Source organism: Coregonus clupeaformis, chromosome 19, assembly GCF_020615455.1.
Source record: "Coregonus clupeaformis isolate EN_2021a chromosome 19, ASM2061545v1, whole genome shotgun sequence".
NCBI classification, from domain to species: domain Eukaryota; kingdom Metazoa; phylum Chordata; class Actinopteri; order Salmoniformes; family Salmonidae; genus Coregonus; species Coregonus clupeaformis.
The window spans coordinates 56,352,881-56,380,221 of record NC_059210.1 but is presented as its reverse complement, the minus strand read 5'-3'; the positions used below and the strand labels follow the sequence as shown (position 1 = coordinate 56,380,221).

Sequence of the window (27,341 nt, the reverse complement as noted above, 5' to 3'; positions counted from 1 at the left end):
AAAGACACGGCAGTTGGAACCAAAAATCTCCAATTTGGACTCCAGACCAAAGGACAAATGTCCACTGGTCTAATGTCCATTGCTCGTGTTTCTTGGCCCAAGCAGGTCTCTTCTTTGCAGCAATTCGACCATGAAAGCCTGATTCACACAGTCCCCTCTGAACAGTTGATGTTGAAATCTGTCTGTTACTTCAACTCTGTGAAGCATTTATTTGGGCTGCAATTTCTGAGGCTGGTAATTCTAATTAACTTATCCTCTACAGCAGAGGTAACTCTGGACCTTCCTTTCCTGTGGCTTGATGATTTTTGCGACTGCACTTGAAAAAACTTTCAAAGTTCTTGAAATGTTCTGCATTGACTGACCTTCATGTCTTAAAGTAATGATGGACTGTTGTTTCTCTTTGCTTATTTGAGCTGTTCTTGCCATAATATGGACTTGGTCTTTTACCAAATACGGCTATCTTCTGTATACCCCCCCTACCTTGACGCAACACAACTGATTGGCTCAAACGCATTAAGAAGGAAAGAAATTCCACAAATTAACTTTTAAGAAGGCACACCTGTTAACTGAAAATCATTCCAGGTGACTACCTCATGAAGCTGGTTGAAAGAATGCCAAGAGTGTGCAAAGCTGTCATCAAGGCAAAGGGTGGCTATTTGAAGAATCTCAAATATAAAATATATTTTGATTTGTTTAACACTTTTTTGGTTACTACATGATTCCATAAGTGTTATTTTGATGTCTTCACTATTATTCTACAGTAAAAATGTAAGAAAAACCCTGGAATGAGTGGTGTGTCCAACCTTTTGACTGGTACTGTACATCATTGGTCAGGGCTGGGGTTATGGACTATGAAAAGGATATGTAACCTTATCAAATATCTGGCAGATAAGTGGCTGTGACGCAATATATTAATCCAGTAATCTACTAAATATTCCAGTGTTTGCTTTGGCTGTAACTTGGAAGGTTTTTATATTTGTACTGACAGTCTTATTCCCCCCCTCCTTTGTTGATAACTTCTTTATTGAGAAAATGGTACTTAATACTATGATATGTGGTTGTCTTACCTAGCTATCTTAAGATGAATGCGCTAACTGTAAATCGCTCTGGATAAGAGCGTCTGCTAAATTACTAAAATGTCAATGTGAAACATTTTTATATGTTTGTGCGTGTGTATATGTAAATGCACACACAAGTCTGACTATTTAGATATTTATTTCCATCTCCTTGTGTACTGTGCAATCTTCCTATATTGACGGACATGTCTGTTTGGTTGTGTGTTGCAGGACTGTCTGAAGGAGTGTCAGGAGCAGATTGAGAGGGTCTTGGTGAGCAGCCTGCGTGAGGGGCGGCAGCAGCAGCAGCAGCAGCAGGTCCAGCATGGCCCCTGCAGTAAGACCATGGACGAGCTGGATCAGTCCAGCACCCCAACGGATGTTCGTGACATCAACTTGTGAGCCTGCAAGGAGCAGTAGCACATCCGAAATAAGCATCAAATCAACATTAAAAAAACAAAAAACAAAAAACAAACTCCCCCTCGAAAAAAGTGCTTGCTAGTTTTTGTAGAGATGTTAAAAAAAATGTACCACAAAAACATGCGCCCATGTATTTTACGATATATCAAAGCTATTTTTAGATATAAAATAGATATCCTTTAAAAGCTCTGACTTGATACAAGAAAGCTCAATGGTGCCTCAGATATACAGACGGGAAGCCAATCATATTTTGAGTTCTGTTTTTGATTGTTTAATCATAATAAAGTTATATTGAATATGAAAACAATAGCTTAATAAGGCTTTTTAAAAAGTAGTGGTGAGTCCATTCAAGGCTTGCATATATGGGATCACATTTGGGGCAAGGTTTTTCTGTTTTTTTTTTTTTTTTTTTTTTGGTACATGTTGGTCTGCCTGAGATAGGAGCCCCATATGGGCTACACTGAGAGTGAATGGCAGGGCTCAACATGACATGGTTTGGCTGTGTGTTGGTGTTGAGTGGAGCACTTTGCATGAATTGCGGCATATTGTGCTAAGAAAGAGACAAGTAGGGTCCCAAGTCCAGGGAACAGCCAAGTATATAATAGTGAATTACATTATTATTATTATTATTAAGAAACATATTCGTGAATAAAGAGTAATAGACGTCAATAAGCTCTTTTTGTCAGGCTGCTTGTTCGTATGTGTGTGGGCATGCATCTCTGTGTGTGAGTGGGTTGGTGTGACTGCCGTGTGTGTGTGTTGAAGCGTTATGGCTTTGCACTTGAGTGGGAAGACTAGACTAGTGATAAACTATGGAACAGGCAGGAGACCGGGATTCTTTGCAGGGCATCTATGTTAAATCACTGCCTTCAGTTAATATGCTTTGTCAGCCGACAAAAAGCAGGGGGTCTGAGTCCACATAGTGGGTAGAGGAACGGTGAGAGGGATGGAGAGAGAGGAGAGAGGGGTGGCTGTTTTCCCTCGTTTTGTTTGGAGGAGTCAGCAGTGGACCCTCTGTTTTAGAAGTTTCATTTCTAGGTGTTTGTTTTTCACTGCCAACATACCAATCAAATATAGGCAGATAGCGTTTGTATTTTCATGTTATTGTTTTGTTCTTTTGGAGTTATGGAAGGAGCTTCAGGCTGTTTAGTGTCAGTAAGGAGGAGTATGTGCCTCTAGGTGGTGGATGGAGGGGTTTGGGGGGTGGACATGCTGCTGTGTAGAAGAGGGAGGAGGTGTAGGTGAGTTGCTGAAAGATACAGGAGAGGAGCCTAAAAGGCCTCATATGATATCTATCCGATTTCTGCGTTTTGGGCCGATCGAGGCCACGGATGACGAATTAGGATCAAAACCAGACTTTACGCTGCCACCGCATTATTTGAGAATGAACTTTATTGGTTCATTAGAGGACAGAGAAATGTATTGGAGCAGGGGAAGATTTGTGATCAATGCATCTGTAGTCCCTCATAGTTATTTCAACACGCCTATGATTTCAACAGCAAAGCACTTTGAAAACACACTCCCCAAGGGACAAATTAAATGGTTACGGTGTGGGGATCTATGGATGTTTTCTGTTTTCTTGTGAGCTTTTTCTTTGATTTAATTTGTAGGGCTGGTTTCCCCACATTAAGGCCTAACACCTTACGATATGAGGACATTCCGATTGAAAAACATTCCGAAAGAAAGTGCAAGGTGAAAGGGCCATCTTGACCATTTCGTGTGTTTTAGCAAATAATTAGTGCCAATGCCAATTTTAAAAAGGCTACAGACCTTTATGATTTCAGTTTTATGATTTTGTTTTAGAAGTTATCACATTATGAAATATTTGTTATACTTGAATTTTCTATTTGATCTGCTTCACAGCAACAAAAAAAGTCACATGGGCGATGAACTATAAAGAAAATGTTACCATAACATCTGATCTTTGCACATGTTCTGAGGGCAATTGAGGTATTCTTTCAAACAGATGAAGCTGGTCTATATTCAAGGCTACCTTATCGATTGTTTTGCTCGTAGAGCCTGGCCTGTTGTCTATGGTGATGCCCATGTGTAGCGGTCTCTGTGAATCCCTCTCCTCCAGAGTGATTTGCTGCTTCAGTCACTTCATTGGCATGGGGTTCAATCAGTTACCCAAACGTCAGAATTAAACAAATTCACTTCCAAGACTGACAACAGGGTACATCGCCAGCACAAGGTAGCTTTCCTTTGACTCACACAAAATTCTCAATGCTACATTTAAAGGGGGATTGGGGCTTTGGTGTGTGTGTGTGTGGGTGTGTGTGGGTGTGTGTGTGGTAGGTATGAGGGGAAGTTGAGGATTCAGTGTTTTAGCAGGCTAACGTTTTCGAGAAACGAATCCTATAAACCAAGCCATTTTCAACCTCTCAACAAAACTAGCCCCTGTTCATCATTGTCAAGAATGTCAGCCTTTTTTTGTTTTTTGCAAGCTCTATTCTGAGCAAAGGTTATGGTTTGTTTTGTTTTTGGACTGTGTTAGGTTTGAATTTGTAAATACACCTCCTTAAAAAGTTGTGTTTGTTTTATTTTATGGGGTGTCCAGACCCAAAAGAGTTTGTGGAGTGTTTGTAAGGGGTTAGATACTGTATTCCAAAGTGAAGAGAGATGGAGGTGGTGTGAAGACATCACAAAGTGTCAATATTTGTATTGAGTTATTATTATTATTATTGTCTTTTTGCGCTGCTAATAGCTATGATTTTGTTTCATTCTTATATATAAAAAAAATAACATGACTTAGTTGTGATGTCACTTGAGTGTGCTGCTATTTTATAAACATTTGTATTATAATATAATGATTTTACTGCTTAAGAGATACATTCAGAATACTGAAGTAGATGGTGATAGAAAACCATGAAATAAGTATTCGACTGGAAATGTTCTTTGTACAGTTTGCTTAGATAGCATGTTTTCTTTTCCATTGGATCTATTTTGCTCTCCTTTCTCGGTCACATTCTGCAAATGCGGTATCTCTATACCTCAGGTTTACTGGACAAAAAAAAAATCATATCTCAATACCTCTCAACTCTACAGTTTAGGGAGCCTGGGAAGGGTAACAGTACAGCAGAAAGCACAGTAGTTTGTCTGTTGTGAAATGTACTGACCGTGTTGGGCGGCATACAATGCAAGGCTCCCACCTGGACTTAAACCCTAGTGGAGGGGACACAACAACCAGTCACCACTTCCTCGGTCAGTTTAAAGTGATACCATGTTCATGGTGGTGCTAAATGTGAGACTCATGTGGCGTTCATTGCAAAGACAAATGTGAAAATGTCTCAAATATCATTGATGATTACATGGTTTGTAACATTTACATTGAATGTCAATAGATTTTGGTTCCTACGCTTGATTTGATGAGCTTAGTTGACCTGGTGTGTGCCAGGTTTTATTGTCTGGAAAACCAATACAAAATGGCTAAACCAATCAAACACCTCACCACATACTGTATCTGACATGAGGAAGTGTGTTTCAACAGCGTGGATTTCTCTTTAGTTGTCCCCTTCCACTAGGAATTACATCATGTACCTCAAATGTCTGTTGCACAACCTCTGTTCAATAAACTTCTGCTTTAAAGAGTGTGACACCATATCAGTCCAATGTTATTCTCACTTCTTTCTTTTTGTATGTCATTATGGTTAGTGGAGCAGATTGTGGGCTGTGATTGTGAACATACAGTGAGGTGAACATTAGAGGTTGCTGTAGTCATGAAACCAAGAGGACTGGGGAGATGTTAGTGGAGTGGCGCTGAGATTGTGTGGCGGGTGGCAGACCGCAGTATTATGAAGGGCTAAAATAAATTCTCATTAAAAACAAAAGCTAAGAAGACAGACATCATATTTACCCCCTGCTTGAAAAACATCCCATTAAGAACATAGACAGCTTAAATCAATTGGGCGGTAGACAAACAAATTGGGTGAATGTGGTTATTTCTGTTGCTTCCCTTGTATGACATCCTCTGAAGTTTAAACACACTCTAATCAGTCCAGTTTCAGGCAAGTGGGGGATTGGTGTCTGAGTTTGTCCACTGACTCTGGGGCCCTAAGGCACTCTTATGCAGCTTGTTAGGCTGTTTTTGAGGGGGGGACTGGTTCATGTAGGCCTAGTAAGTGAATAAGTTGGTTTCAAAGTTCTGTATTGATAACTTCTGTTTATGATTAATCAGCTCTTTATTGGTCTGTTTGAAAGGATCAGTTAAAGTGTTGTTAAGGATCAAGGCATGCTGTATGATCAATAAACTCACCATGAATGAAATCCATTGTCCCTGCTCTTTTTATGTTAATGACAAATTGCTTTATTATCTCACTCATAAAATCTTCTCTCACTCATAAAATCTTGGAGGACCTTTTTATTGCAAACTGTTAAAAGGCCAGTGCAGTCAAAAACGTGATTTTCCTGTGTTTTATATTTACATTTTAGTCATTTAGCAGACACTCTTATCCAGAGCGATTTACAGTTTTAGTGAGTGCATACATTTTTCATACTGGCCCCCCGTGGGAATCGAACCCACAACCCTGGCGTTGCAATCGCCATGCTCTACCAACTGAGCTATATATCTCCACACTGAGGTTGGAATAATACTGTGAAATTGTGAAAGTTATGATAATGCCATTTTAGTGTAAGACCTGTTTGAAAAGACAGCCTGAAATTTCAGCATGTTTTGGTGGGATGGAGTTTCGGCCTGCCTGGCGACATCAACATGCATTATAAGTTAATAGACCAATAACAAAGAGTTTCATACCTCTTTGCCAATAACAGCTAGTTTTCAGGTTACATAGCCCTCCCATTAGGCTTATCCAATTAGGCCACGCCCAGACAGTCCTAACAAAATTCTTGATTGAGAAATGTCTTCCTATTTTTTAACCATTTATATTGACAAAAATAACAGTAAGGTACTTCATTGTTACCCAGAAATGATATGATATTTAGATACAAACGTCTGCATTGGTCCTTTAAAGCAAAAAATACAACAAAAAAACAGATATGAACAGGGTTCACAGGATGACAGAAACTACACAAGATCAGTTGGATAATACAGTTTTTTACAATCACTTTGGCACTAATTTCAGAACCTTGACGTCATTTTTCAAAACTAGACACAAAACTCACAACCAATGATCAAAATGCAAATTTTTCAATTGCTTGGATACAATACACATAAAACTAAGATAATTTGTTCATTTAACAAAAATCACCTGTTCAATGACACAACTTAACATCAAAGTACTACTATTTCAAAAGGCAATTCACACATTACATTTCAGATGAGTGTCTATTTATTTCATTACAATTATCCAACTATCAATTGATACAACTGCTCAAAATGACTGTTGCATTACTCTTAATGTATAGTTGTATGGAAACAGACAAACAATATTCCATGTTTAGATCATGAAAGTTTCAAGATAACGAGATTCATTGTCACCAATTAGCGTGGAGCATGAACCAATTAGACTACATTATCTATAGATGTAATATTTAATCATCATTCTTTATCAGACACTGTTTCTATGGTCCCATGTACCACCTTTTCAGACTATTTACAGTATTGACAGTACTGCACTGTATGGATGCAGGCCCTTGTAATTGCTTGTCCAATTCTGCCAACTCGTTAATGATGATTGACTTCACATTGTGGAACGAGTATATCAAGAATTGATTGGGATCCACTTGCAACAACATAGCGATACGTACTGTAACATGGAGCCGGCAGGTGATCCAGGTCACAAGAGTGGTGGGAAGAAGACGTGTTGGTCAAAGGAATGGCAGGGGACAAGCACCCCTTCTGAGAGGTACTCGTGGGCCTGGTTTGAGAGGTGTGGGGGAACGTGGTAGAGGACAAGGCCACGGACCAAGACAGCGGCACTTGTCATCTCCCGTCTGGACTACTGCAACTCGCTGTTGGCTGGCCTCCCTGCCTGTGCCATTAAACCCCTACAACTCATCCAGAATGCCGCAGCCCGTCTGGTGTTCAACCTTCCCAAGTTCTCTCACGTCACCCCCCTCCTCCGCACACTCCACTGGCTTCCAGTTGAAGCTCGCATCCGCTACAAGACCATGGTGCTTGCCTATGGAGCAGTGAGGGGAACGGCACCTCTGTACCTTCAGGCTCTGATCAGTCCCTACACCCAAACGAGGGCATTGCGTTCATCCACCTCCGGCCTGCTGGCTCCTTCCTCTGCGGAAGCATAGCTCCCGCTCAGCCCAGTCAAAACTGTTCGCTGCTCTGGCACCCCAATGGTGGAACAAGCTCCCTCACGACGCCAGGACAGCGGAGTCACTCACCACCTTCCGGAGACATTTGAAACCCCACCTCTTTAAGGAATACCTGGGATAGGATAAAGTAATCCTTCTAACCCCCCCCCCCCAAATTGTAAAGTGGTTATCCCACTGGCTATAGGGTGAACGCACCAATTTGTGAGTCGCTCTGGCTAAGAGCGTCTGCTAAATGACGTTAATGTGCCCTTGAGCAAGGCACTTAACCCTAATTGCTCCTGTAAGTCGCTCTGGATAAGAGCGTCTGCTAAATGACTAAAATGTAAATGTAAATGTAAGCGGCAGCAACAGCAAAGAGTGTCCAATGAAATCCGAGCAATAGTTGGAGACCATGTCATAAATCATGGCATGACAAGGACTGAGGTGGCTACAATGATACAACCAAACCTCAGAAGGTCAACCGTGGCCTCAATAATCAGAACTTTCCGCAATGAGAACCGGTAAATCGTCAGCATGCACTAAACATTATGCTACTCTCAATTGTCAAATGACTGCATACCAATGTGTATCACAGAGTATGTGATGTGACCAAGTGTCTTCTTACTGTAATGTTCCCTGTAGAATTGAGACTAGGCCAAATAGGGGAGGCAGAGGAAAATTCTGACTGACCAACAAGAGCAGGCTGTGGTCGATTTGGTTCGGGCCAGAAATGATATTCGCCTTACAGAAATTCGCTAGCATATCTTGGACAATGAAGACATGTTTAACAATGTGGAATCCATAAGTTTGCCGACTATTGCACTCATGCTGAAAAGGCACCAGGTGTCTTTAAAACAACTATACCGTGTGCCTTTTGAAAGAAATGCAGACAGAGTGAAGCAAATGAGGACTGAGTATGTTCAGGTATGTTCAGTTTCAAGATGGCTGTTATAATTCTACATTGTACAGTAATCAGTAAATCTCTTTCCAAAATGTATTTTTAGAGGGTGATGGAGCTGGATGCTGATGACAACCATCACAAATTCATATATTTGGATGAGGCAGGCTTTAACCTGGCCAAGACAAGGAGGAGAGGTCAGAATTTCATTGGCCAGCGGGCAACCATCCAAGTACCTGGACAACGTGGGGCCAACATTACCATGTGTGCGGCTATATCAGAAGATGGTGTGGTGGGACGCAGACCTCGTATTGGATCATATAATGCAGCTCTCCTTGTAACCTTCCTTGATGAGCTCGATCAGGTCTGTAGAGCTGATGGCGTGACCTATGTCATTGTGTGGGATAATGTCAGGTTCCACCATGCTCATATGGTACAAGCATGGTTTCAGGCCCATGCACAATTTACCACCCTGTATTTACCCCCATACTCTCCTTTCCTTAACCCGATTGAGGAATTTTTCTCCACATGGAGATGGAAGGTTTATGATAGGCGCCCTCATGAACAAGTCACTCTTCTCCAGGCCATGGATGACGCATGCAATGACATCCCGGCAGACCAGTGTCAGGCCTGGATTCGCCATGCCCGAAGGTTTTTTCCAAGATGTTTGGCTAATGAAAACATCCATTGTGATGTAGATGAGAACCTGTGGCCAAATCCACAAGACAGAGTTGATGAAAATGTAGAAGTACAGTAATCACTCCTATGTTTTGCTTTTTACAGTACAAGCAAGTTGAGGAACACTGCATTTGATGTTTTACAGTACTGTATTGTTTTTCATCAATATATTTCAGATTTTGTTCAATGATTCCACTGTGTCTGTAGTATTCTCTCTACTACTGCAGTACTTTTACAGGGATGTATTTACATGTAGTACCATAATGAAACATGCATCACCTATTTTGTACTACAATATTTAATGATTGTTCGTACAATGACAGTGAAACTATCAGTTGCTTGTGTGTGGGTGATCTAATTGTTTTTTGAACCAATGATTGTGCAAGTGCAAGATTTCTTTAAAGATATGAATGCACAATGAAATGTTTTGAACATTGGACAGCCTGTGTTACAAGTGATGACCGTTTTGAGTTTTGTGTCTAGAGTTTTGAAAAATGACGTCAAGGTTCTGAAATTAGTGCCAAAGTGATTGTAAAAAACTGTAAAGTAGGCACTCTCATGTGCAGAACTCTCGCTATTAATGTGCAATCATGAGTCAAAATGCAAAATCTGGAGTGAATCTGATGTATGGTTCATGAGAAGATGATTTTGAGCATTAGCGTTACATATCTTAAGAATGAGTTAAATTTCCTTGTTTAAAAAATATATATGAATACCAAATTCAATGTGGTTCGTCTTAGAGACGTCCATGATAGCGATGACAAGTTGATAGGCCACTGTGAAGTGGATTTACAAAGGATTTAAATGGACACGTAAAATCAGATTTCCTGATTTATCAATAACTTATCTCTTAACCAATCCCTTAGCTTTTCTCCAACTAAGTACCATGGGCTTACATACCGATTTGTGTTGTTTGGACTTATGGTTCATGAGAAGCAGTTTTTCAAAGTTTTTCCAAAATGGAGGACAATTTATCCTGACGGACTTTGTGGGTCATTGAGACAAATTTGTTCAGCATGAGGAAAGATATGTACACACAAAGTTTAAAGTCTCTAGGTAAACGGGGCGGCAGATATGACTGTTTAAGTGACTGCTTATAACAGCGCCACCTATAGGCCAGTCGGTGCCATTATTTCTCACCAAGTTACTCATGGCCTCTACTTTCTGTGTGCCAAATTAGAAGAAGAAAAAAAGTTACCAATCTATGCTTTAGTGATTTGACTATAGGAAAATAAAACAAATCTAAGATTAACAATAGGTTTCACAGCTTTGCTGTGAACCACTAATAATGATGTATAGACAATTTGTTTTACTGCATTTGACATTAAATACACCGTATAAAATGCTCTCTTACCTTTTTGATGTCGGTTCCTGAACTAGAAGGGACGTGGCCAATCATATTGCAGAGCGTCTTTACGTCATTACCGTATACACAGACGTGCTCGTGCTGTGTTTTGTCGGTGACAGGAAGAAAGTTCATATTGAAGAATTGTGATTTGAAGTTCCATCAACTACCTCAAATTTTAAAGCATAACAATGCTTACCTTTGGCATAACGATAGTTCGACAGTAAGTGTGCATTATTCAGAAGATACTAGCGGTCGCTTCATTACTATTCAGTGTATGTCTGTTTCCATTTGCAATGTAACTGTTGTCCGATACTGTTGCGACCTACAGTGAATGGTTATTGACAACGTGTTAGTCAAAAACGGCTGAATGCTTATCATAGTCAAATTTTGAATTTGAATGGCTTGCATGCTATCGGTGCACGGCCCCCGCCACAGACGGCGCTGAGCTGGTGTCACATTACTCCGGTCTCCAGGGGCTGGAGTGGAAGTCCAGATAAAGGTCAGACTGAGTGCGAATGTTCAGCCCTGCTTCTCATGAAATGTCAAAACGTTACAGCAGTCCTGTTCAAGTCGATCATTGCTTCTATAGTAATACAGTATGACTAAAGATAAATACCCTACTACTAACTAAACGATGCATTTAGATGTATTTCTCATTAGATGGGTCTAATGTCTTCTGAATTGAATTGTATTATTCTATGTTATTGTTTTTTTCCCCAGTGGTGAAACAGAATGGAATAAAAAAGGCCTCCTACAAGGTATGATTTACTATAAAAGCACATCTGTGTCTTTGGTGCTACTGTTTTGATACTGTTTTGGATACATTAGAGCAGTGGTTTCCAACCTTTTTCGTTTACTGTACTACCAACTGAATTTTGCTCTCCCCGGAGTACCCCCGAAGTACCTCCCCCCGTACATTTTACCAGTAAGCCTATGGTCTCATGAGCCTTCTCAAGTAACACCTGTGGTCCTAGTACCCCTGGTTGGGAACCACTGCATTAGAAAGACATGGATGAAACGTGTCAAACAGCACAAAGTAAAATATTTGGAACAGATCATCCCAATAGATTATTGTTTCAATGGCATATCACTGTGAGGCCTAAAGTATCACTCCAATCCTGGGCATTTCCCAATCCCCAGGCCAGGCGATAGACTCGTCTCTATCAGACATAGGGATGCAGCAGGCAGAGGCTGCAGGAAAATACCTGGAAGACGTCAAGTTCACCAACGTGTTTGTCAGTGACATGGCCCGTGCCCGCCAGGTGAGTGGTGATGTCGTCACAGACATCATAGCATCTTTTAGAATACAATTCAACTCCATTATTGTGTGTTGGGATGGCCTGCGGATTAGATTTTATTGTGTAGGTAGAAGTTTATGAAAAAAAAAACTCATTAGAAAGATGTACAGTGGGGGAAAAAAGTATTTAGTCAGCCACCAATTGTGCAAGTTCTCCCACTTAAAAAGATGAGAGAGGCCTGTAATTTTCATCATAGGTACACGTCAACTATGACAGACAAATTGAGAATATTTTTTCCAGAAAATCACATTGTAGAATTTTTTATGAATTTATTTGCAAATTATGGTGGAAAATAAGTATTTGGTCACCTACAAACAAGCAAGATTTCTGGCTCTCACAGACCTGTAACTTCTTCTTTAAGAGGCTCCTCTGTCCTCCACTCGTTACCTATATTAATGGCACCTGTTTGAACTTGTTATCAGTATAAAAGACACCTGTCCACAACCTCAAACAGTCACACTCCAAATTCCACTATGGCCAAGACCAAAGAGCTGTCAAAGGACACCAGAAACAAAATTGTAGACCTGCACCAGGCTGGGAAGACTGAATCTGCAATAGGTAAGCAGCTTGGTTTGAAGAAATCAACTGTGGGAGCAATTATTAGGAAATGGAAGACATACAAGACCACTGATAATCTCCCTCGATCTGGGGCTCCACGCAAGATCTCACCCCGTGGGGTCAAAATGATCACAAGAACGGTGAGCAAAAATCCCAGAACCACACGGGGGACCTAGTGAATGACCTGCAGAGAGCTGGGACCAAAGTAACAAAGCCTACCATCAGTAACACACTACGCCGCCAGGGACTCAAATCCTGCAGTGCCAGACGTGTCCCCCTGCTTAAGCCAGTACATGTCCAGGCCCGTCTGAAGTTTGCTAGAGTGCATTTGGATGATCCAGAAGAGGATTGGGAGAATGTCATATGGTCAGATGAAACCAAAATGTAACTTTTTTGGTAAAAACTCAACTCGTCGTGTTTGGAGGACAAAGAATGCTGAGTTGCATCCAAAGAACACCATACCTACTGTGAAGCATGGGGGTGGAAACATCATGCTTTGGGGCTGTTTTTCTGCAAAGGGACCAGGACGACTGATCCGTGTAAAGGAAAGAATGAATGGGGCCATGTATCGTGAGATTTTGAGTGAAAACCTCCTTCCATCAGCAAGGGCATTGAAGATGAAACGTGGCTGGGTCTTTCAGCATGAAAATGATCCCAAACACACCACCCGGGCAACGAAGGAGTGGCTTCGTAAGAAGCATTTCAAGGTCCTGGAGTGGCCTAGCCAGTCTCCAGATCTCAACCCCATAGAAAATCTTTGGAGGGAGTTGAAAGTCCGTGTTGCCCAGCGACAGCCCCAAAACATCACTGCTCTAGAGGGGATCTGCATGGAGGAATGGGCCAAAATACCAGCAACAGTGTGTGAAAACCTTGTGAAGACTTACAGAAAACGTTTGACCTGTGTCATTGCCAACAAAGGGTATATAACAAAGTATTGAGAAACTTTTGTTATTGACCAAATACTTATTTTCCACCATAATTTGCAAATAAATTCATTAAAAATCCTACAATGTGATTTTCTGGAAATTTTTTCCTCATTTTGTCTGTCATAGTTGACGTGTACCTATGATGAAAATTACAGGCCTCTCATCTTTTTAAGTGGGAGAACTTGCACAATTGGTGGCTGACTAAATACTTTTTTTCCCCACTGTATGTGAATGGTTGTTTTAATCTGTTTTGTTACAGACTTGCGAAGCGATTGTAAAACACAACAGTAGTTGCTCAGGCCTAGAAATTGTCACCGAGCCATCACTTAAAGAGAGGGTGAGTACCCTTTCTCTGGGCTAAAGGTTGTCAATATCTTATTTCCATAGATGCTGTTCTCATTCTCAGTGTGTGTGTGTATGTATTTGTTTGTATGCAAGGATGCGTGTTTGTTTGTTTGTTTGTATGTGTGTTTGTTTGTGTGCAAGGATGCGTGTGTGTGTGTTTGTGTGTGTGTTTGTGTGCAAGGATGCGCGTGTGTTTGTTTGTTTGTGTGCAAGGATGCGCGTGTGTGTGTTTGTTTGTTTGTTTGTTTGTTTGTGTGCAAGGATGCACGTGTGTGTGTGTGTGTGTGTGTGTGTACAGTTCTATGACCATGTGTGTTTTTGTACTCAAAGCCATCCAGTAAAGAGCCTGTTATTTTTCAGAGTTTTGGGAGTGCCGAGGGGGGCCTGGTGGTGGACATGAAGAACATGGCTACAGCGGCTGGTCAGTCGTGGCTGGACTTCACTCCTCCAGGGGGAGAGACTATAGAACAGGTGAGTCACTCTGGGGGATCCTGAGTGCATCGCTCTCTCTCTCGCTCTCTGAAATACTACTCTAGCCACCCAAAGCAAGCTGTAGGCCCCTCCATCAGGATGGTGTCAAGCAGTCTATTTTGTGGGTGGAGGAAGGGAACGGGAAGCATGAGTCTGTGTTGTGAATAAGAGTGCTTTGTTCTGTGTTAGATGAAGACGCGGATCAAAGAGTTTCTGGAGCACCTGTTCCAGCGCATGGTGGCTGACCACTGCAGACCAGGACAGAGGGAGACAGTGATGCCAGAGGGGGCTCTCGCAGGCAAGCCGGACGATGGGATCAGAAATGTCCCTGCCCATGCCCTGGTGGTCAGCCATGGGGCCCTCATACGTGTGGCCATGCGCTACCTTGTGGACGAGCTAAAGTGTCCTTTACCCCAGGGGTTGGACATGTCCCATGTGATCGCTCTCTGTCCCAACACGGGCATATGTCGGTTTATCTTCACTGTGACAAAAGGGGATGCGGGCATCACCCTCTCAGCCATCCGCTGTGTCTTCATCAACAGGTGCGAGCACATCTAAGAGGAGGGGGTTGAAGGAAATCATCTCCTGGTTCACACTATAGGGCTGACTAGAACCGTACTGTGCCGTTTAGGATATTTTCTTTTCACATTGTCCTTTCCAGCATGGTTCCAGCAACTAAGGTAGATATCGTAACCAGGCCAGCCTAGTACAGCTTGGCCTGACTCGCCTTGGCCTCTAGAGTGTGAATCGGGCTGACTAAGATATACACAGACTCCACATAGGAATCTGGTTTAGTTATTTGAAATTATTTTAAGGCATATATGTATGTTTTGTCTGAAAGTATCTTAAAATGTACATTCTGTAAAACAATGAAGAAAATAAACAATCATATTTTGAAGCTTTCTCATTCCATCTCATCACTGCACAGTGCATAACCAGCTGACTTGTTAAAAACCTACAGGACTGTCCTAAATTCAGCCGTTCATAACTTGAGTTGAAGAGCTTATTTTTATTGTTTTATTTTTTACCCCCTTTTTCTCCCCAATTTCGATCGTCTCATCGCTGCAACTCCCAAATGGTCTCGGGAGGCGAAGGTCGAGTCATGTGTCCTTCGAAACATGACCCGCCAAACCGCGCTTCTTAACACCCGCCCGCTTAACCCGGAAGCCAGCCGCACCAATGTGTTGGAGGAAACACTGTTCACCTGACGACCGAGGTCAGCCTGCAGGCGCCCGGCCCGCCACAAGGAGTTGCTAGAGCACGATGAGCCAAGTAAAGCCCCCCCGGCCAAACCCTCCCCTAACCCAGACGATGCTGGGCCAATTGTGCACCGCCCTATGGGACTCCCGATCACGGCCGGTTGTGATACAGCCCGGGCTCTAATGTATTTCTTTATGCATCTTTTAACATCACATCTCCTTCTTGCAACTACTCACATCAGGTTCTATCTGTTTTTGTCATGAAAAACAGAACTTCATGCTCATGAAAGGCTATTTGTGATTGACCACAGTTTTACCTCTTGGAATCCAACCACCATGTTAATGAATGAATGCTGGGTAACACTTTATATTAAGTTGTCTAAACCTATGTAGTAACACTGTAATTACACCAGTAATACATAGTCAGGACAGTAGGATACTTACATTTTAATTGCATAGTAATTTAGTTTTTGCCTTTACAAAAGAGGGAGATGGACCGTTCTTCATTCTACTGCCGAAATAACTAAAACCACTCAACCCCATTACTATGCTATTAGAAAATGTTTACGTAACAACAATGTTGTGACTACTAATTACAGCATTACTACTAATGTAAAGTGTTACTGAGAGCTGCATTGAAAACAGTGTGAACAAGGTATGATTATGAACCTAGTGTGAAACAATTCTTTTAAATGCTATGTACAGTAGTAATATTACGTCAGAATTAGTCATATTTAGATCTGTTTACATTTACACTGAACAAAAATATGAACGCAACATGTAAAGTGTTGGTCCCATGTTTCATGAGCTGAAATAAAACATACCCACTAAAAGCTTAATTTCTCTCAAATTGTGCACAAATTTCTTTACATCCCGGTTGGTGAGCATTTCTCCTTTGCCAAGGTAATCCATCCACCTGACAGGTGTGGCATATCAAGAAGCTGATTAAACAGCATGATCATTACATAGGTGCACCTTGTGCTGGGGACAACAAAAGGCCACTCTAAAATGTGCAGTTTTGTCACACAATACAGCAGATGTCTTAAGTTTTGAGGGAGTGTGCAATTGGCATGCTGACTGCAGGAATGTCCACAGAGCTATTGCCAGAGAATGTAATGTTAATTTCTCTACCATAAACTGCCTCCAATGTCGTTTTAGAGAATGGCAGTACGTCCAATAGGCCTCACAACCACAGACAACGTGTAACCACTCAAGCCCAGGACCTCCATATCCAGCTTCTTCACCTGCGGATCGTCTGAGACCAGCCACCGGACAGCTGATGAAACTGTGGGTTTGCACAACCGAAGGATTTCTGCACAAACTGTCAGAAACCATCTCAGGGAAGCTCATCTGCGTGCGCATCGTCCTCAACAGGGTCTTGACCTGACTGAAGTTAGGCTTCGTAACCGACTTCAGTGGGCAAATGCTCACTGGCATGCTGGAGAAGTGTACTCTTCATGGATGAATCCCGGTTTCAACTGTACTGGGCAGATGGTAGACAGCGTGTATGGCGTGGTGTGGGCAAGCAGTTTGCTGATGTCAACGTTGTGAACAGAGTGCCCCATGGTGGTGGTGGGGTTATGGTATGGGAAGGCATAAGCTACAGACAACAAACACAATAGCATTTTATTGATGGCAATTTGAATGCACAGCGATACCGTGACGAGATCCTGAGGCCCATCACCTCATGTTTCAGCACGATAATGCAGCAACTTCGCACAGCCATTCAAGTGGGACAACATTCCAAAAGGCCACAATCAACAGCCTGATCAACTCCATGTAAAGGAGATGTGTTGCGCTGCAGAGGCAAATTGTGGTCATACCAGATATTGACTGGTTTTCTGATCCACACCCCTAGCTTTTTTTTAAGGTATCTATGACCAACAGATGTACAGTTGAAGTCAGAAGTTTACATAAACTGAGTTTAAATGTATTTGGCTAAGGTGTTTCACAATTCCTGACATTTAATCCTAGTAAAAATTCCCTGTCTTAGGTCAGTTATGATCACCACTTTATTTTAAGAATGTGAAATGTCAGAATAATTGTAGAGAGAATGATTTATTTCAGCTTTTATTTCTTTCAACACATTCCCAGTGGGTCAGAAGTTTACCTACACTCAATTAGTATTTGGTAACATTGCCTTTAAAATTGTATAACTTGGGTCAAACGTTTTGGGGAGCCTTCCACAATAAGTTGGGTGAATTTTGGCCCATTCCTCCTGACAGAGCTGGTGTAACTGAGTCAGGTTTATAGGCCTCCTTGCTCCCACACATTTTCTATAGGATTGAGGTCAGGGCTTTGTGATGGCCACTCCAATACCTTGACTTTGTTGTCCTTAAGCCATTTTGCCACAACTTTGGAAGTATGCTTGGGGTCATTGTCCATTTGGAAGACCCATTTGCGACCAAGCTTTAACTTCCTGACTAATGTCTTGAGATGTTGCTTCAATTTATCCACATCATTTTCCTTCCTCATGATGCCATCTATTTTGTGAAGTGCACCAGTCCCTCCTGCAGCAAAGCACCCCCACAGCATGATACTGCCACCCCTGTGTTTCACGGTTGGGATGGTGTTCTTCGGCTTGAAAGTTACCCCCTTTTTCCTCCAAACATAACGATGGTCATTATGGCCAAACTGACCTATTTTTGTTTCATCAGACTAGAGGACATTTCTCCAAAAAGTACGATCTTCATCCCCATGTGCAGTTGCAAACCGTAGTCTGGCTTTTTTATGGCGGTTTTGGAGCAGTGGCTTCTTCCTTGCTGAGCGGCCATTCAGGTTATGTCGATATAGGACTCGTTTTACTGTGGATATAGATACTTTTGTACCTGTTTCCTCCAGCATCTTCACAGGATCCTTTGCGGTTGTTCTGGGATTGATTTGCACTTTTCGCACCAAAGTACATTCATCTCTAGGAGACAGAACGCGTCTCCTTCCTGAGCGGTATGACAGCTGCGTGGTCCCATGGTGTTTATACTTGCGTACAATTGTTTGTACAGATGAACGTGGTACCTTCAGGCATTTGGAAATTGCTCCCAAGGATGAACCAGACTTGTGGAGGTCTACACATTTTTTTCTGAGGTCTTGGCTGATTTCTTTTGATTTTCCCATGATGTCAAGTAAAGAGGAACTGAGTTTGAAGGTAGGCCTTGAAATACATCCACAGGTACACCTCCAATTGACTCAAATGTCGTCAATTAGCCTATCAGAAGCTTCTAAAGCCATGACATCATTTTCTGGAATTTCCCAAGCTGTTGAAAGGCACAGTCAACTTAGTGCATGTAAACTTCTGAGCCACTGGAATTGTGATACAGTGAATTATAAGTGAAATACTCTGTCTGTAAACAATTGTTGGAAAGATTACTTGTGTCATGCACAAAGTAGATGTCCTAACTGACTTGCCAAAACTATAGTTTGTTAACAAGAAATTTGTGGTGTGGTTGAAAAACAAGTTAATGACTACAACCTAAGTGTATGTAAACTTCCGACTTAAACTGTATATCTGTATTCCCAGTCATGTGAAATCCATAGATTAGGGTCTAATGAATTCATTTCAATTGACTGATTTCCTTATATGAACTGTAACTCAGTAAAATCTTTGAAATTGTTGCATGTTGTGTTTATATATTTTTGTTCAGTGCATCCATACAAAACATTACACAATATAAATAACAATATGTGAATACATTTAATAAATACATATTATATTGTGATGGGTCATTGCTTTCTCCTAATGGTGTCCAGCACCAGCTAACATTTGGTCTGGGTGACTGCGAAACACAACCTTGATATACACTACATGACCAAAAGTATGTAGACACCTGCTCGTCGAACATCTCATTCCAAAATCATGGGCATTAATATGGAGTTGGTCCCCCATTTTCTGCTATAACAGCCTCCACTCTTCTGGGAAGGCTTTCCACTAGATGTTGGAACATTGCTGCGGGGACTTGCTTCCATTCAGCCACAAGAGCATTAGTGAGGTTGGGCACTGATGTTGGGCGATTAGGCCTGGCTCGCAGTCGGCGTTCCAATTCATCCCAAAGGTGTTCGATGGGGTTGAGGTCAGGGCTCTGTGCAGGCCAGTCAAGTTCTTCCATACCGATCGACAAACCATTTCTGTATGGACCTCGCTTTGTGCACGGGGGCATTGTCATGCTGGGGGCATTGTCATGCTGAAACAGGAAAGGACCTTCCCCAAACTGTTGCCACAAAGTTGGAAGCACAGAATCGTCTAGAATGTCATTGTATGCTGAAGATTTCCCTTCACTGGAACTAAGAGGCCTAGCCCGAACCATGAAAAACAGCCCCAGACCATTATTCCTCCTCCACCAAACTTTACAGTTGGCACCATGCATTGGGGCAGGTAGCGTTACCCTGGCATCCGCCAAACCCAGATTAGTCCGTCTGACTGCCAGATGGTGAATCGTGATTCATTATTCCAGAACGCATTTCCACTGCTCCCGAGTCCAATGGCAGCGAGCCTTACACCACTCCAGCAGACACTTGGCATTGCGCATGGTGATCTTAGGCTTGTGTGCGGCCGCTCGGCCATGGAAACCCATTTCATGAAGCTCCCGACGAACAGTTCTTGTGATGACGTTGCTTCCAGAGGCAGTTTGGAACTCGGTAGTGAATGTTGCAACAGAGGTCAGACGATTGTTATTCACTACGCGCTTCAGCGGTCCTGTTCTGTGAGCTTGTGTGGCCTACCACTTCACGGCTGAGCCATGACGGTGCCACGTTGAAAGTCACTGAGCTCTTCAGTAAGGACATTCTACTGCCAGTGTTTGTCTATGGAGATTGCATGGCTGTGCTCGATTTTATACGCCTGTCTAATTTGAAGGGGTGTCCACATACTTTTTTATAATGTATTTACCATATTTAAACATTGTGAACATCCACCACAACCTATAGATTGACAAAATATAGGAAATCCATTACATATCTATTGAAAAATGGTCTGCAATTAATAGAAGTTACAATGCATTAATGCAATGTTGTATCAAATAACATTTACTGGTAAATTACAATAATTCATACAGAAATGTTGGTCCATTTTGACATGCATAGCAAAATCTAATGCAAACAAATTATTGCGACATAATCAGGCTAAATGCCAAACCAGTTTAAAATGTAACTTTTTAAAGGGGTTAAAGGACATCATGACACTGGTTCAACCCAGTCTTACCCTAAAAAGGGAAAATGATGTTGAATGTTGCCTAACAGGCCCCTCATCAACTGCTACTCAAACGTCTCTCTGTATGAATTGATATAAGACTCTAAGTAATGTAGAAAAGGAAATGATGGGTGACCTACCTGAACTGTTTATATGCTGTCGTAAAAACAAGAAGTGCCCATTTCATAATGAGCCTGCACATTTTCAGGATCAGCCGTTACAATAAATTTGATTGGACTTTCATCCTTGACAGAGAGAAAACCAAACTGTTTGAAAGTCTTTTGCAATGTCAATATTTATAAAGTGCAGGGGGCGGACTGGCCATCTGGCATTTTGGGCAAAATGCCAGATGGGCCAGTCGATTTTTTTTAACCTTGTGGGCCTGCCTAAATAGTTTTTTTTTGCTCAAAATGATCATTATCTGGCTAAGAATAGCGGCCACAAGGAAAACAATTAATTGGCCGCTGTCAGGGCCTCGAGGAAAGAAATGGCCCGGTGTGTTACAAATGCCAGGGCCGATTTCTGGTCCCAGTCCGCCCCTGAAAAAGTGCATCACACCCTTGCATAACCAAAAGGTTGGCTTGTCACTGCACTAAACACATGGTGTCATCCACCCATCCTCATCCACTCATTCCTGACCTTAGGAAGCACTACCTCAGTATATACTGTAAGACTTTCTCATGACCATCACTGATCATCTTTCTAATTCACCTCCTTGTTTCAATCTAACATGCTCCCTCTCATGTTGTATTGTGACCCCCTCAATCCAGACTACGATTGCCAAATCACAAACTCACGAGGATTGATGCACTAGTGCATGGAGATACTGTATATCCCTTAATGTTATCTAGCAAAAAGTTTAAACATTTTCCAGACCAGCTTCAAATTCATAGCCCATTTCTCTAGCCTTTCCAGTCAAGTTTTTCCTTTTATAAAATATATATTTAAGCTATTTTCTGACTTTATTGAACAGATAGAGCAGGAGTAGACAACCTTGGTTCTGGAGTGCCGCAGGCACTTCATGTTTTTGATTTAACCAACCTGGAAGACCAGGTGTGTTGAATTTAATCAATCACTGAACTGATCAATTAGCTCATTTGGTCTGGTGTGATGCCTAGTTGGGACAAAATCCTGCAAGCACTCCAGGAACAGGGTTGCCTACCCCTAAGACAGAGAGAATGACAGTGGGGGAAGATAGAGAGAGGGCAGTAGGTCGGATTCAAACCTATGCAGACTCCATAGACGTGTGCCGAATGCATCGGCTTAGACCGCTAGACCACCCTGGGCCACTTTCTCTGTCTTTTCCACAGCCATTTTGATAGGACTGCCTGGGCTATTGGAATGCAATACCTGCAAAGGGTCGTCACAAGAAGTGATGGTCTCCTTGGAAATGGCGGCAGCTCGTTCTTGGTCCTGTTGCATAGCCAGGTCCTGATCCTCCTTGATGTCCTCTGCATCGGAGTTCTCCTGTTGGCTCCTCTTCCTTCTGTAAACCATGCGTCTCTTTAACAAGTCATACCCTTTAACAGGGATCTCAGCCCCTTCCAGTAGGAGCAACAGTCCGTTGCTGGATGAATAGAACACGTCAACATGGTTCTCCATACGCATGTGCTGGAAAAGGCACTCTTTCCTGCTGAACATCATCTTGTGGGGAGTGACAACAGAAACACAACTTTAATTTCACATGAATAGGTTAAGTGACTCTACAAAAATAAATGAATGTGAATAGTGAGTTGGGAGAGCAGATTTGACTGTTCCCAGAGTGGCCATCCATGGTTGACCTTGCCATGCAATACCTACAGAACTGAACCACTTTTCCTCGACGTCCACACATAAGAAGCGTTTACTTTTCAAGTCCAATATTGACACAAAGTCACTTGTTTCCGTTCTTATTGGGAGGACAACTATGGAAAAATAAAAAACATGTCACAATTTCATACTGTAAATAGACAGACAATTTATTCCTTTTGGTAAATGATTAAACAATCATAAATAGTTCATTTTGACATCAGGACAGTTGCTTTAGATTGTGTGTGAAAACTTGAATGAAATCTGTGTGTGAAATTAAGTTAACTATAAAATAAAGCATACCCAGCTAGCTAGCACAACTTTCTGAGAACCATATGTTTCTTAGAGCTTGGTGAGAGTGTGGTTGTCCTACGGTTATTTTGCATACAACCTTCCCACAACTTTCTGGGAATGGTGCAGGAATTTTAGGAAAGGTTCTGTTAAAGTAATGAAATGCCAAGAAAATGTTTTTAACAGAACCTTTCCTAAAATTCCAAACATGGTTACAATTAATTTCAATTTTGGTAATGTTCTAGGAACGTTCTCCAACTGTTTTGGAATATTGAAATAGTTCAGAGAACATTAAGAAACAACATTCTTCTGTGGGAATTTCAGTACTTCAGCATAAAGTTTCCTCGTGGTTCTATTTAAAGTTGTGTTCTCAAATTGTTCCAAGAACTTTAAGAAACAATATTCTTCTGTGGGAATTTCAGTACTTAAGGATAAAGTTTCCTACAGGTTTCCTCATGGTTCTATTTAAAAGTCATGTTCTCAAATAGTTAAGAGAATGTTAAGAAAGCTTTCCATAAAAACCACAAAAAAACTTTCAGAGACCGTTTTAAGAATGTTATTGAAAAACATACATTCCGTTCTCAGCATCAACAAAACTCTCCATCCTCTATCTTGTGTGTTGGCCATGCCCACTAATTGGCCACACCTGATCTTAATGTGTGCTTGTTTCCTTTGAAATAGGGTCTGTTTGAATCAACTAAAAAGAACAGCTATGTATTGTTAAGAAAACATGACATGCTAGCTCCATCCTGGTGGCGCAGTGGACTAATTCCATGGATAGAGAACAGAAAAGTATAGTTTAGAATCTCACTGATGCCTTGTCACAATAAAAATGCTTAAGGAAATGAATTTCCATTGTCCCATCTGTGCTTGGAGTTCAAAAAAGGTTAACCCAAAATAAGCTAGCAGCATTATTAAAAGTCTTATTGAAACATTCAATGAAAGTTTTAAAGGAAGTTATTCAGAAAACTCAAAATAACCTATAATTTCCGTTCTCAGAGCGTTAATAAAACCTCCCAGGAAAACATTTAAGGAACCAGAGCAAAACGTTCAGAACCTTCCTGTGTAACCGGTGTGAAATGGCTAGCTAGTTAGCGGTGCGCGCTAGTAGCATTTCAATCAGTGACGTCACTCGCTCTGAGACCTAGAAGTAGTTGTTTCCCTTGCTCTGCAAGGGCCGCGGCTTTTGTGGAGCGACGGGTAGCGGTGCTTCGAGGGTGACTGTTGTCGATGTGTGCAGAGGGTCCCTGGTTCAAGCCCAGGTAGGGGCGAGGAGAGGGACGGAAGCAACACTGTTACACCTGCAACCTAAAAATAAACGTTCCCAGAACAGGCGAAATGTTCATTTCTGCTCTCAGAACGTAAAAAAAGAAAAAATAAGTGATGTTTTACAAGTCAGGAAACGTATGGCTTCGTTCCTACAACCAATGTGAAACATGTGGCGAGACAGCTTTTGCCCCAGTACTTTCCAATCTGGTGTGGCACCACTTTCAAAGCAGCAGCACCAAACAGGTTTAAAAACGTTTTGCAATGGAAAAGAAAGCTGGCGTTTGTTATTGGACGAGTTGACATAGTACCTCCCCCAATTACAGCCCGTTTGCTTCTGTTTTGTCAAGTCCCTGGGATTTCACGTGGTAACCCCCACGCTCGCTGCGACAGGTGGGTTCAGTCACAGTGGTCTCCTAGCTACAGCCTACAGAGCCTCATCAACCACGCCTCTCAACAACTAGTTTGATTGCACTAGCACCTCGTTGTTTGACTTTGCACTTGATTTCTTTCTTCGCGAACGCTCCTCTCCACAAAGTCAGAATTGCCTATATCGTAAAAATTCATGAAAACAAACATGTGCTTCTTGGTCTTCATTAAAGGTTAGGGTTTGGCACAAGGTTAGCAGTGTGGTCAAGGTTAGGGTTAAAATATGATTTTAAGATGAGAAAATGTAGAAATAGGCGGGGTGTATGACTTTGTGGCTGTGTTAACTGGTGACGACTCCTCTCCTGCCTGCCTCATGAGAGAGCGTATACAAATGTTCATGGAAAACAAGGTATGTGTTAATAAAAGCAGTTTAGTTGTCCTCTAAAACTAGTTAGAATTATCTATAGCTAGCTAACAAAACTACTAACTTTAGCTTTAGTAGCCTAGCTAGATATCTGCCCTTAAGCAAGGCAGTTAACCCCCAACAACAACTGCTCCCCTTGCGATGATGACATGGACGTCGATTAAGGCAGCCCTCCCGCACATCTTTGATTCAGAGGGGTTGGGTTAAATGCGGCAGACACATTTCGGTAGAATGCATTCAGTTATGCAACTGACTAGGTATCCCCTTTCCTTCCTTCATAGCTAGCTAACATAAGCTAGCTAGATTGACGCAATCATGCAGTCCCCTGTAGCTCAGTTGGTAGAGCATGGCGCTTGCAACGCCAGGGTTGTGGGTTCGTTTCCCACGGGGGGCCAGTATGAAAATGTATGCACTCACTAACTGTAAGTCGCTCTGGATAAGAGCGTCTGCTAAATGACTAAAATGTAAAAATAATGTAATGCAGCCAGCAGCTAACATTTATAATTTTGAAATGTGTATGGCACAGTATAAATGTGTATGGCACAGTATAAATGTGTATGGCACAGCCTCCAGACCCATAGTCATAGCACAGATGAAAAGGGAAGCTACTGTATCTATAATAATACTACTTTGTCATAGCCTACGAATAGGACCGAGTTTTACCTGACCTGGGCCCAGTTTCCCAAAACCATTTAAAGGCTACGTTCATCGTTAGAACCTTCGTAGGAGCATCGTTAGACCTCCGAGCTGTTTCATAAAACCATCGTTACTAAAGTTGCTCTTGAAAACACTCATTATTTAACGACTGCCTCAGACCACTCGAACAGCTAAGTACTTTGTGAATGCTTTTTTGCCCTTCCGTGTCACTTTATACACAAAATATTTAAGTTAAACACAAAATCAAGATTAATCTTTGTGACTGCTGATAACTTTAGAATGAATGTGACTACAAATACAAAGCTTCCCATTTCTTTGCATAACAAGCGAAGGATATAAAGACGCTTCAAATGAAAACCCAGATGACTGTATTAAAATAAATACAGTATAGGCTACATAGACCTATATATTTGAATGATATTGAAATAAATGTATGTTAATTCAATTTAGTTTTATTTAGCCATTTGTACACTACTGACATTTTTGCCTCAATATATTTCATGTTGTGTAATGTATGCAATGATGTGCCAAATCTTGATTTAGTGCATTATTATAAGGTAAGCATTAGAATAAGCCGCCTCAATATTTGTACATTTACATTTTAGTCATTTAGCAGACGCTCTTATCCAGAGCGACTTACAGTTAGTGAGTGCATACATTATTTTTATTTTTTTCATACTGGCCCCCCGTGGGAATCGAACCCACAACCCTAGTGTTGCAAACGCCATGCTCTACCAACCGAGCTACATCCCTGCCGGCCATTCCCTCCCCTACCCTGGACAATGCTGGGCCAATTGTGCGCTGCCCCATGGGTCTCCCGGTCGCGGCCGGCTACAACAGAGCCTGCCATGCCATGGGTGATAATATCTTTAGGAGCTGTTCCATCGTCAGTATTGTGTAATAATTCAAATGTTAAGGTAAGATTGGAAAGGGAGAATGCTGATCCAAGAGCAGTGATCTTTCTTTTGATCCTATCAGTATCGACACATGCCTCAACCACACACTTACTGAACATTCTCGCTGCGTGGTGTTTGGGGAAACGCATGCTGTAGGACAGATGCATTGTTAAAACACTAGTAAGCCTAAGTTTCATCACTATCAGGAAACCGGGCCCAGGTCATGAGATCAGGAAAAACTCCAGGCCCCAGAAAAGACACACAATAATTTTGTCACACCACTTTAGAACCTGCGGTGCCACATCTGAACCAAAAATATAGGTCCCACAACCTCCAAGGAACCAAATGTGCTAGCTGGGTAGTATGAAAATAGTTTATTAATAAAAAATACACTTACTGAGAGAGTTTGTGGAGATGGCTTTCTTTACATGTCCATTCAAATTCACCTTCCATAAATAATCTTCTGTATCGACAGACTCCGAGCGCGTGCGGGTTCCTTTGATTGTCCTGTGTAGCGTCGACTGGTCCAGGTGTACAGGGAAACAATTCACCGGAATGGATTGTTGTAGAGCCGCCAGCCAGATCACGAAGAAAGCCGGGTGCATGGTGGGGAAATGTTCCGGTTCACACGCCAATCCTGAGGTGCTCAAGCTGCAGTGTTGAACACAATTGACGGGAAAAGAGGCTAAAGGTCCTATTTGAAGACTGACAGCTCTGTGACTGGCCCAACCCTGTCGAGACTTTATTGGCTGACCGGACGTGAGTTTGAGTTTCAGAAACTCTTTAGATAACACGGCTAACAATACATTATGCTCCCTTTAACCAAAAAAAAAAAAACAGGTGTCACGCTCAACAGAATGATGTGAGGGAAATTATGTATGTATTATGTAATCGTTTAGCCTACATTTCGAGGGAATTTCACCACCGCTCCTCACCTTAAAGGTTAAAGGTAATTGGCCCATGTGCCATTCCTGCTCTCTGCTAATCGCCTTCACAGTGGTTTGGGGGAACCATATTCTTCCCAAAACGTGGCCATATTTATTTTTGCCAGAGGAGGGAGCCCCAGCC

The 27,341-nt window shown here is 41.9% G+C and overlaps 3 protein-coding genes across 5 annotated transcripts in view; 2 read left to right on the top strand and 1 right to left on the bottom strand.

The window, feature by feature from the left end:
- Positions 1–5,741, top strand: part of LOC121532316 (G1/S-specific cyclin-D2) — a 44,157-nt gene extending 38,416 nt beyond the window's left edge. The window contains exon 5 of the mRNA XM_041838184.2: positions 1,287–5,741. Coding sequence (XP_041694118.1) covers positions 1,287–1,457 — 171 coding nt within the window. The 3' untranslated portion in view covers positions 1,458–5,741. The remainder of the gene's footprint in view (positions 1–1,286) is intronic.
- On the bottom strand, positions 1,373–27,014 carry LOC121532318 (fibroblast growth factor 23). 2 transcript variants are annotated; one of them, XM_041838187.2, is made up of 5 exons: positions 26,671–27,014; positions 22,383–22,486; positions 21,933–22,226; positions 10,613–10,705; positions 1,373–1,459 (listed from the first exon to the last, which is right to left on the bottom strand). In XM_041838187.2, the coding sequence occupies exons 1-5, from the start codon at positions 26,876–26,878 to the stop codon at positions 1,415–1,417; spliced, it is 744 nt and encodes a 247-aa protein (XP_041694121.1). In that variant the 5' UTR covers positions 26,879–27,014; the 3' UTR covers positions 1,373–1,414. The 2 variants fall into 2 exon arrangements, with proteins under 2 accessions (XP_041694121.1, XP_041694122.1); XM_041838188.2 differs by lacking the exon at positions 10,613–10,705 and having other exon boundaries at positions 1,377–1,459; positions 26,671–27,009.
- tigara (TP53 induced glycolysis regulatory phosphatase a) lies at positions 10,701–15,102 on the top strand. Of its 2 annotated transcripts, none has more exons than XM_041838185.1 (6): positions 10,701–10,826; positions 11,327–11,364; positions 11,747–11,868; positions 13,648–13,725; positions 14,094–14,204; positions 14,394–15,102. In XM_041838185.1, exons 1-6 carry the CDS (start codon positions 10,795–10,797, stop codon positions 14,760–14,762), a joined length of 750 nt encoding a protein of 249 aa, XP_041694119.1. In that variant the 5' UTR covers positions 10,701–10,794; the 3' UTR covers positions 14,763–15,102. The 2 variants fall into 2 exon arrangements, with proteins under 2 accessions (XP_041694119.1, XP_041694120.1); XM_041838186.1 differs by lacking the exon at positions 10,701–10,826 and adding an exon at positions 10,833–11,105.
- Positions 27,015–27,341: the final 327 nt, after the last annotated feature.

What these genes read in the sequence shown, in the direction of transcription:
- tigara (XM_041838185.1), top strand. Translation starts at nt 10,795, where the DNA reads ATGCTTACCTTTGGCATAACGATAGTTCGACA. An exon ending in TAAAAAAGGCCTCCTACAAG is followed by an intron (nt 11,365 to 11,746) that starts GTATGATTTACT and finishes CCCAATCCCCAG; the next exon opens with GCCAGGCGATAGACTCGTCT. An exon ending in ACATGGCCCGTGCCCGCCAG is followed by an intron (nt 11,869 to 13,647) that starts GTGAGTGGTGAT and finishes GTTTTGTTACAG; the next exon opens with ACTTGCGAAGCGATTGTAAA.
- LOC121532318 (XM_041838187.2), bottom strand. Translation starts at nt 26,878, where the DNA reads ATGCACCCGGCTTTCTTCGTGATCTGGCTGGCGGCTCTACAACAATCC. An exon ending in CATCTCCACAAACTCTCTCA is followed by an intron (nt 22,487 to 26,670) that starts GTAAGTGTATTT and finishes ATTTTTCCATAG; the next exon opens with TTGTCCTCCCAATAAGAACG. An exon ending in AGGAAAAGTGGTTCAGTTCT is followed by an intron (nt 22,227 to 22,382) that starts GTAGGTATTGCA and finishes ACTCCCCACAAG; the next exon opens with ATGATGTTCAGCAGGAAAGA.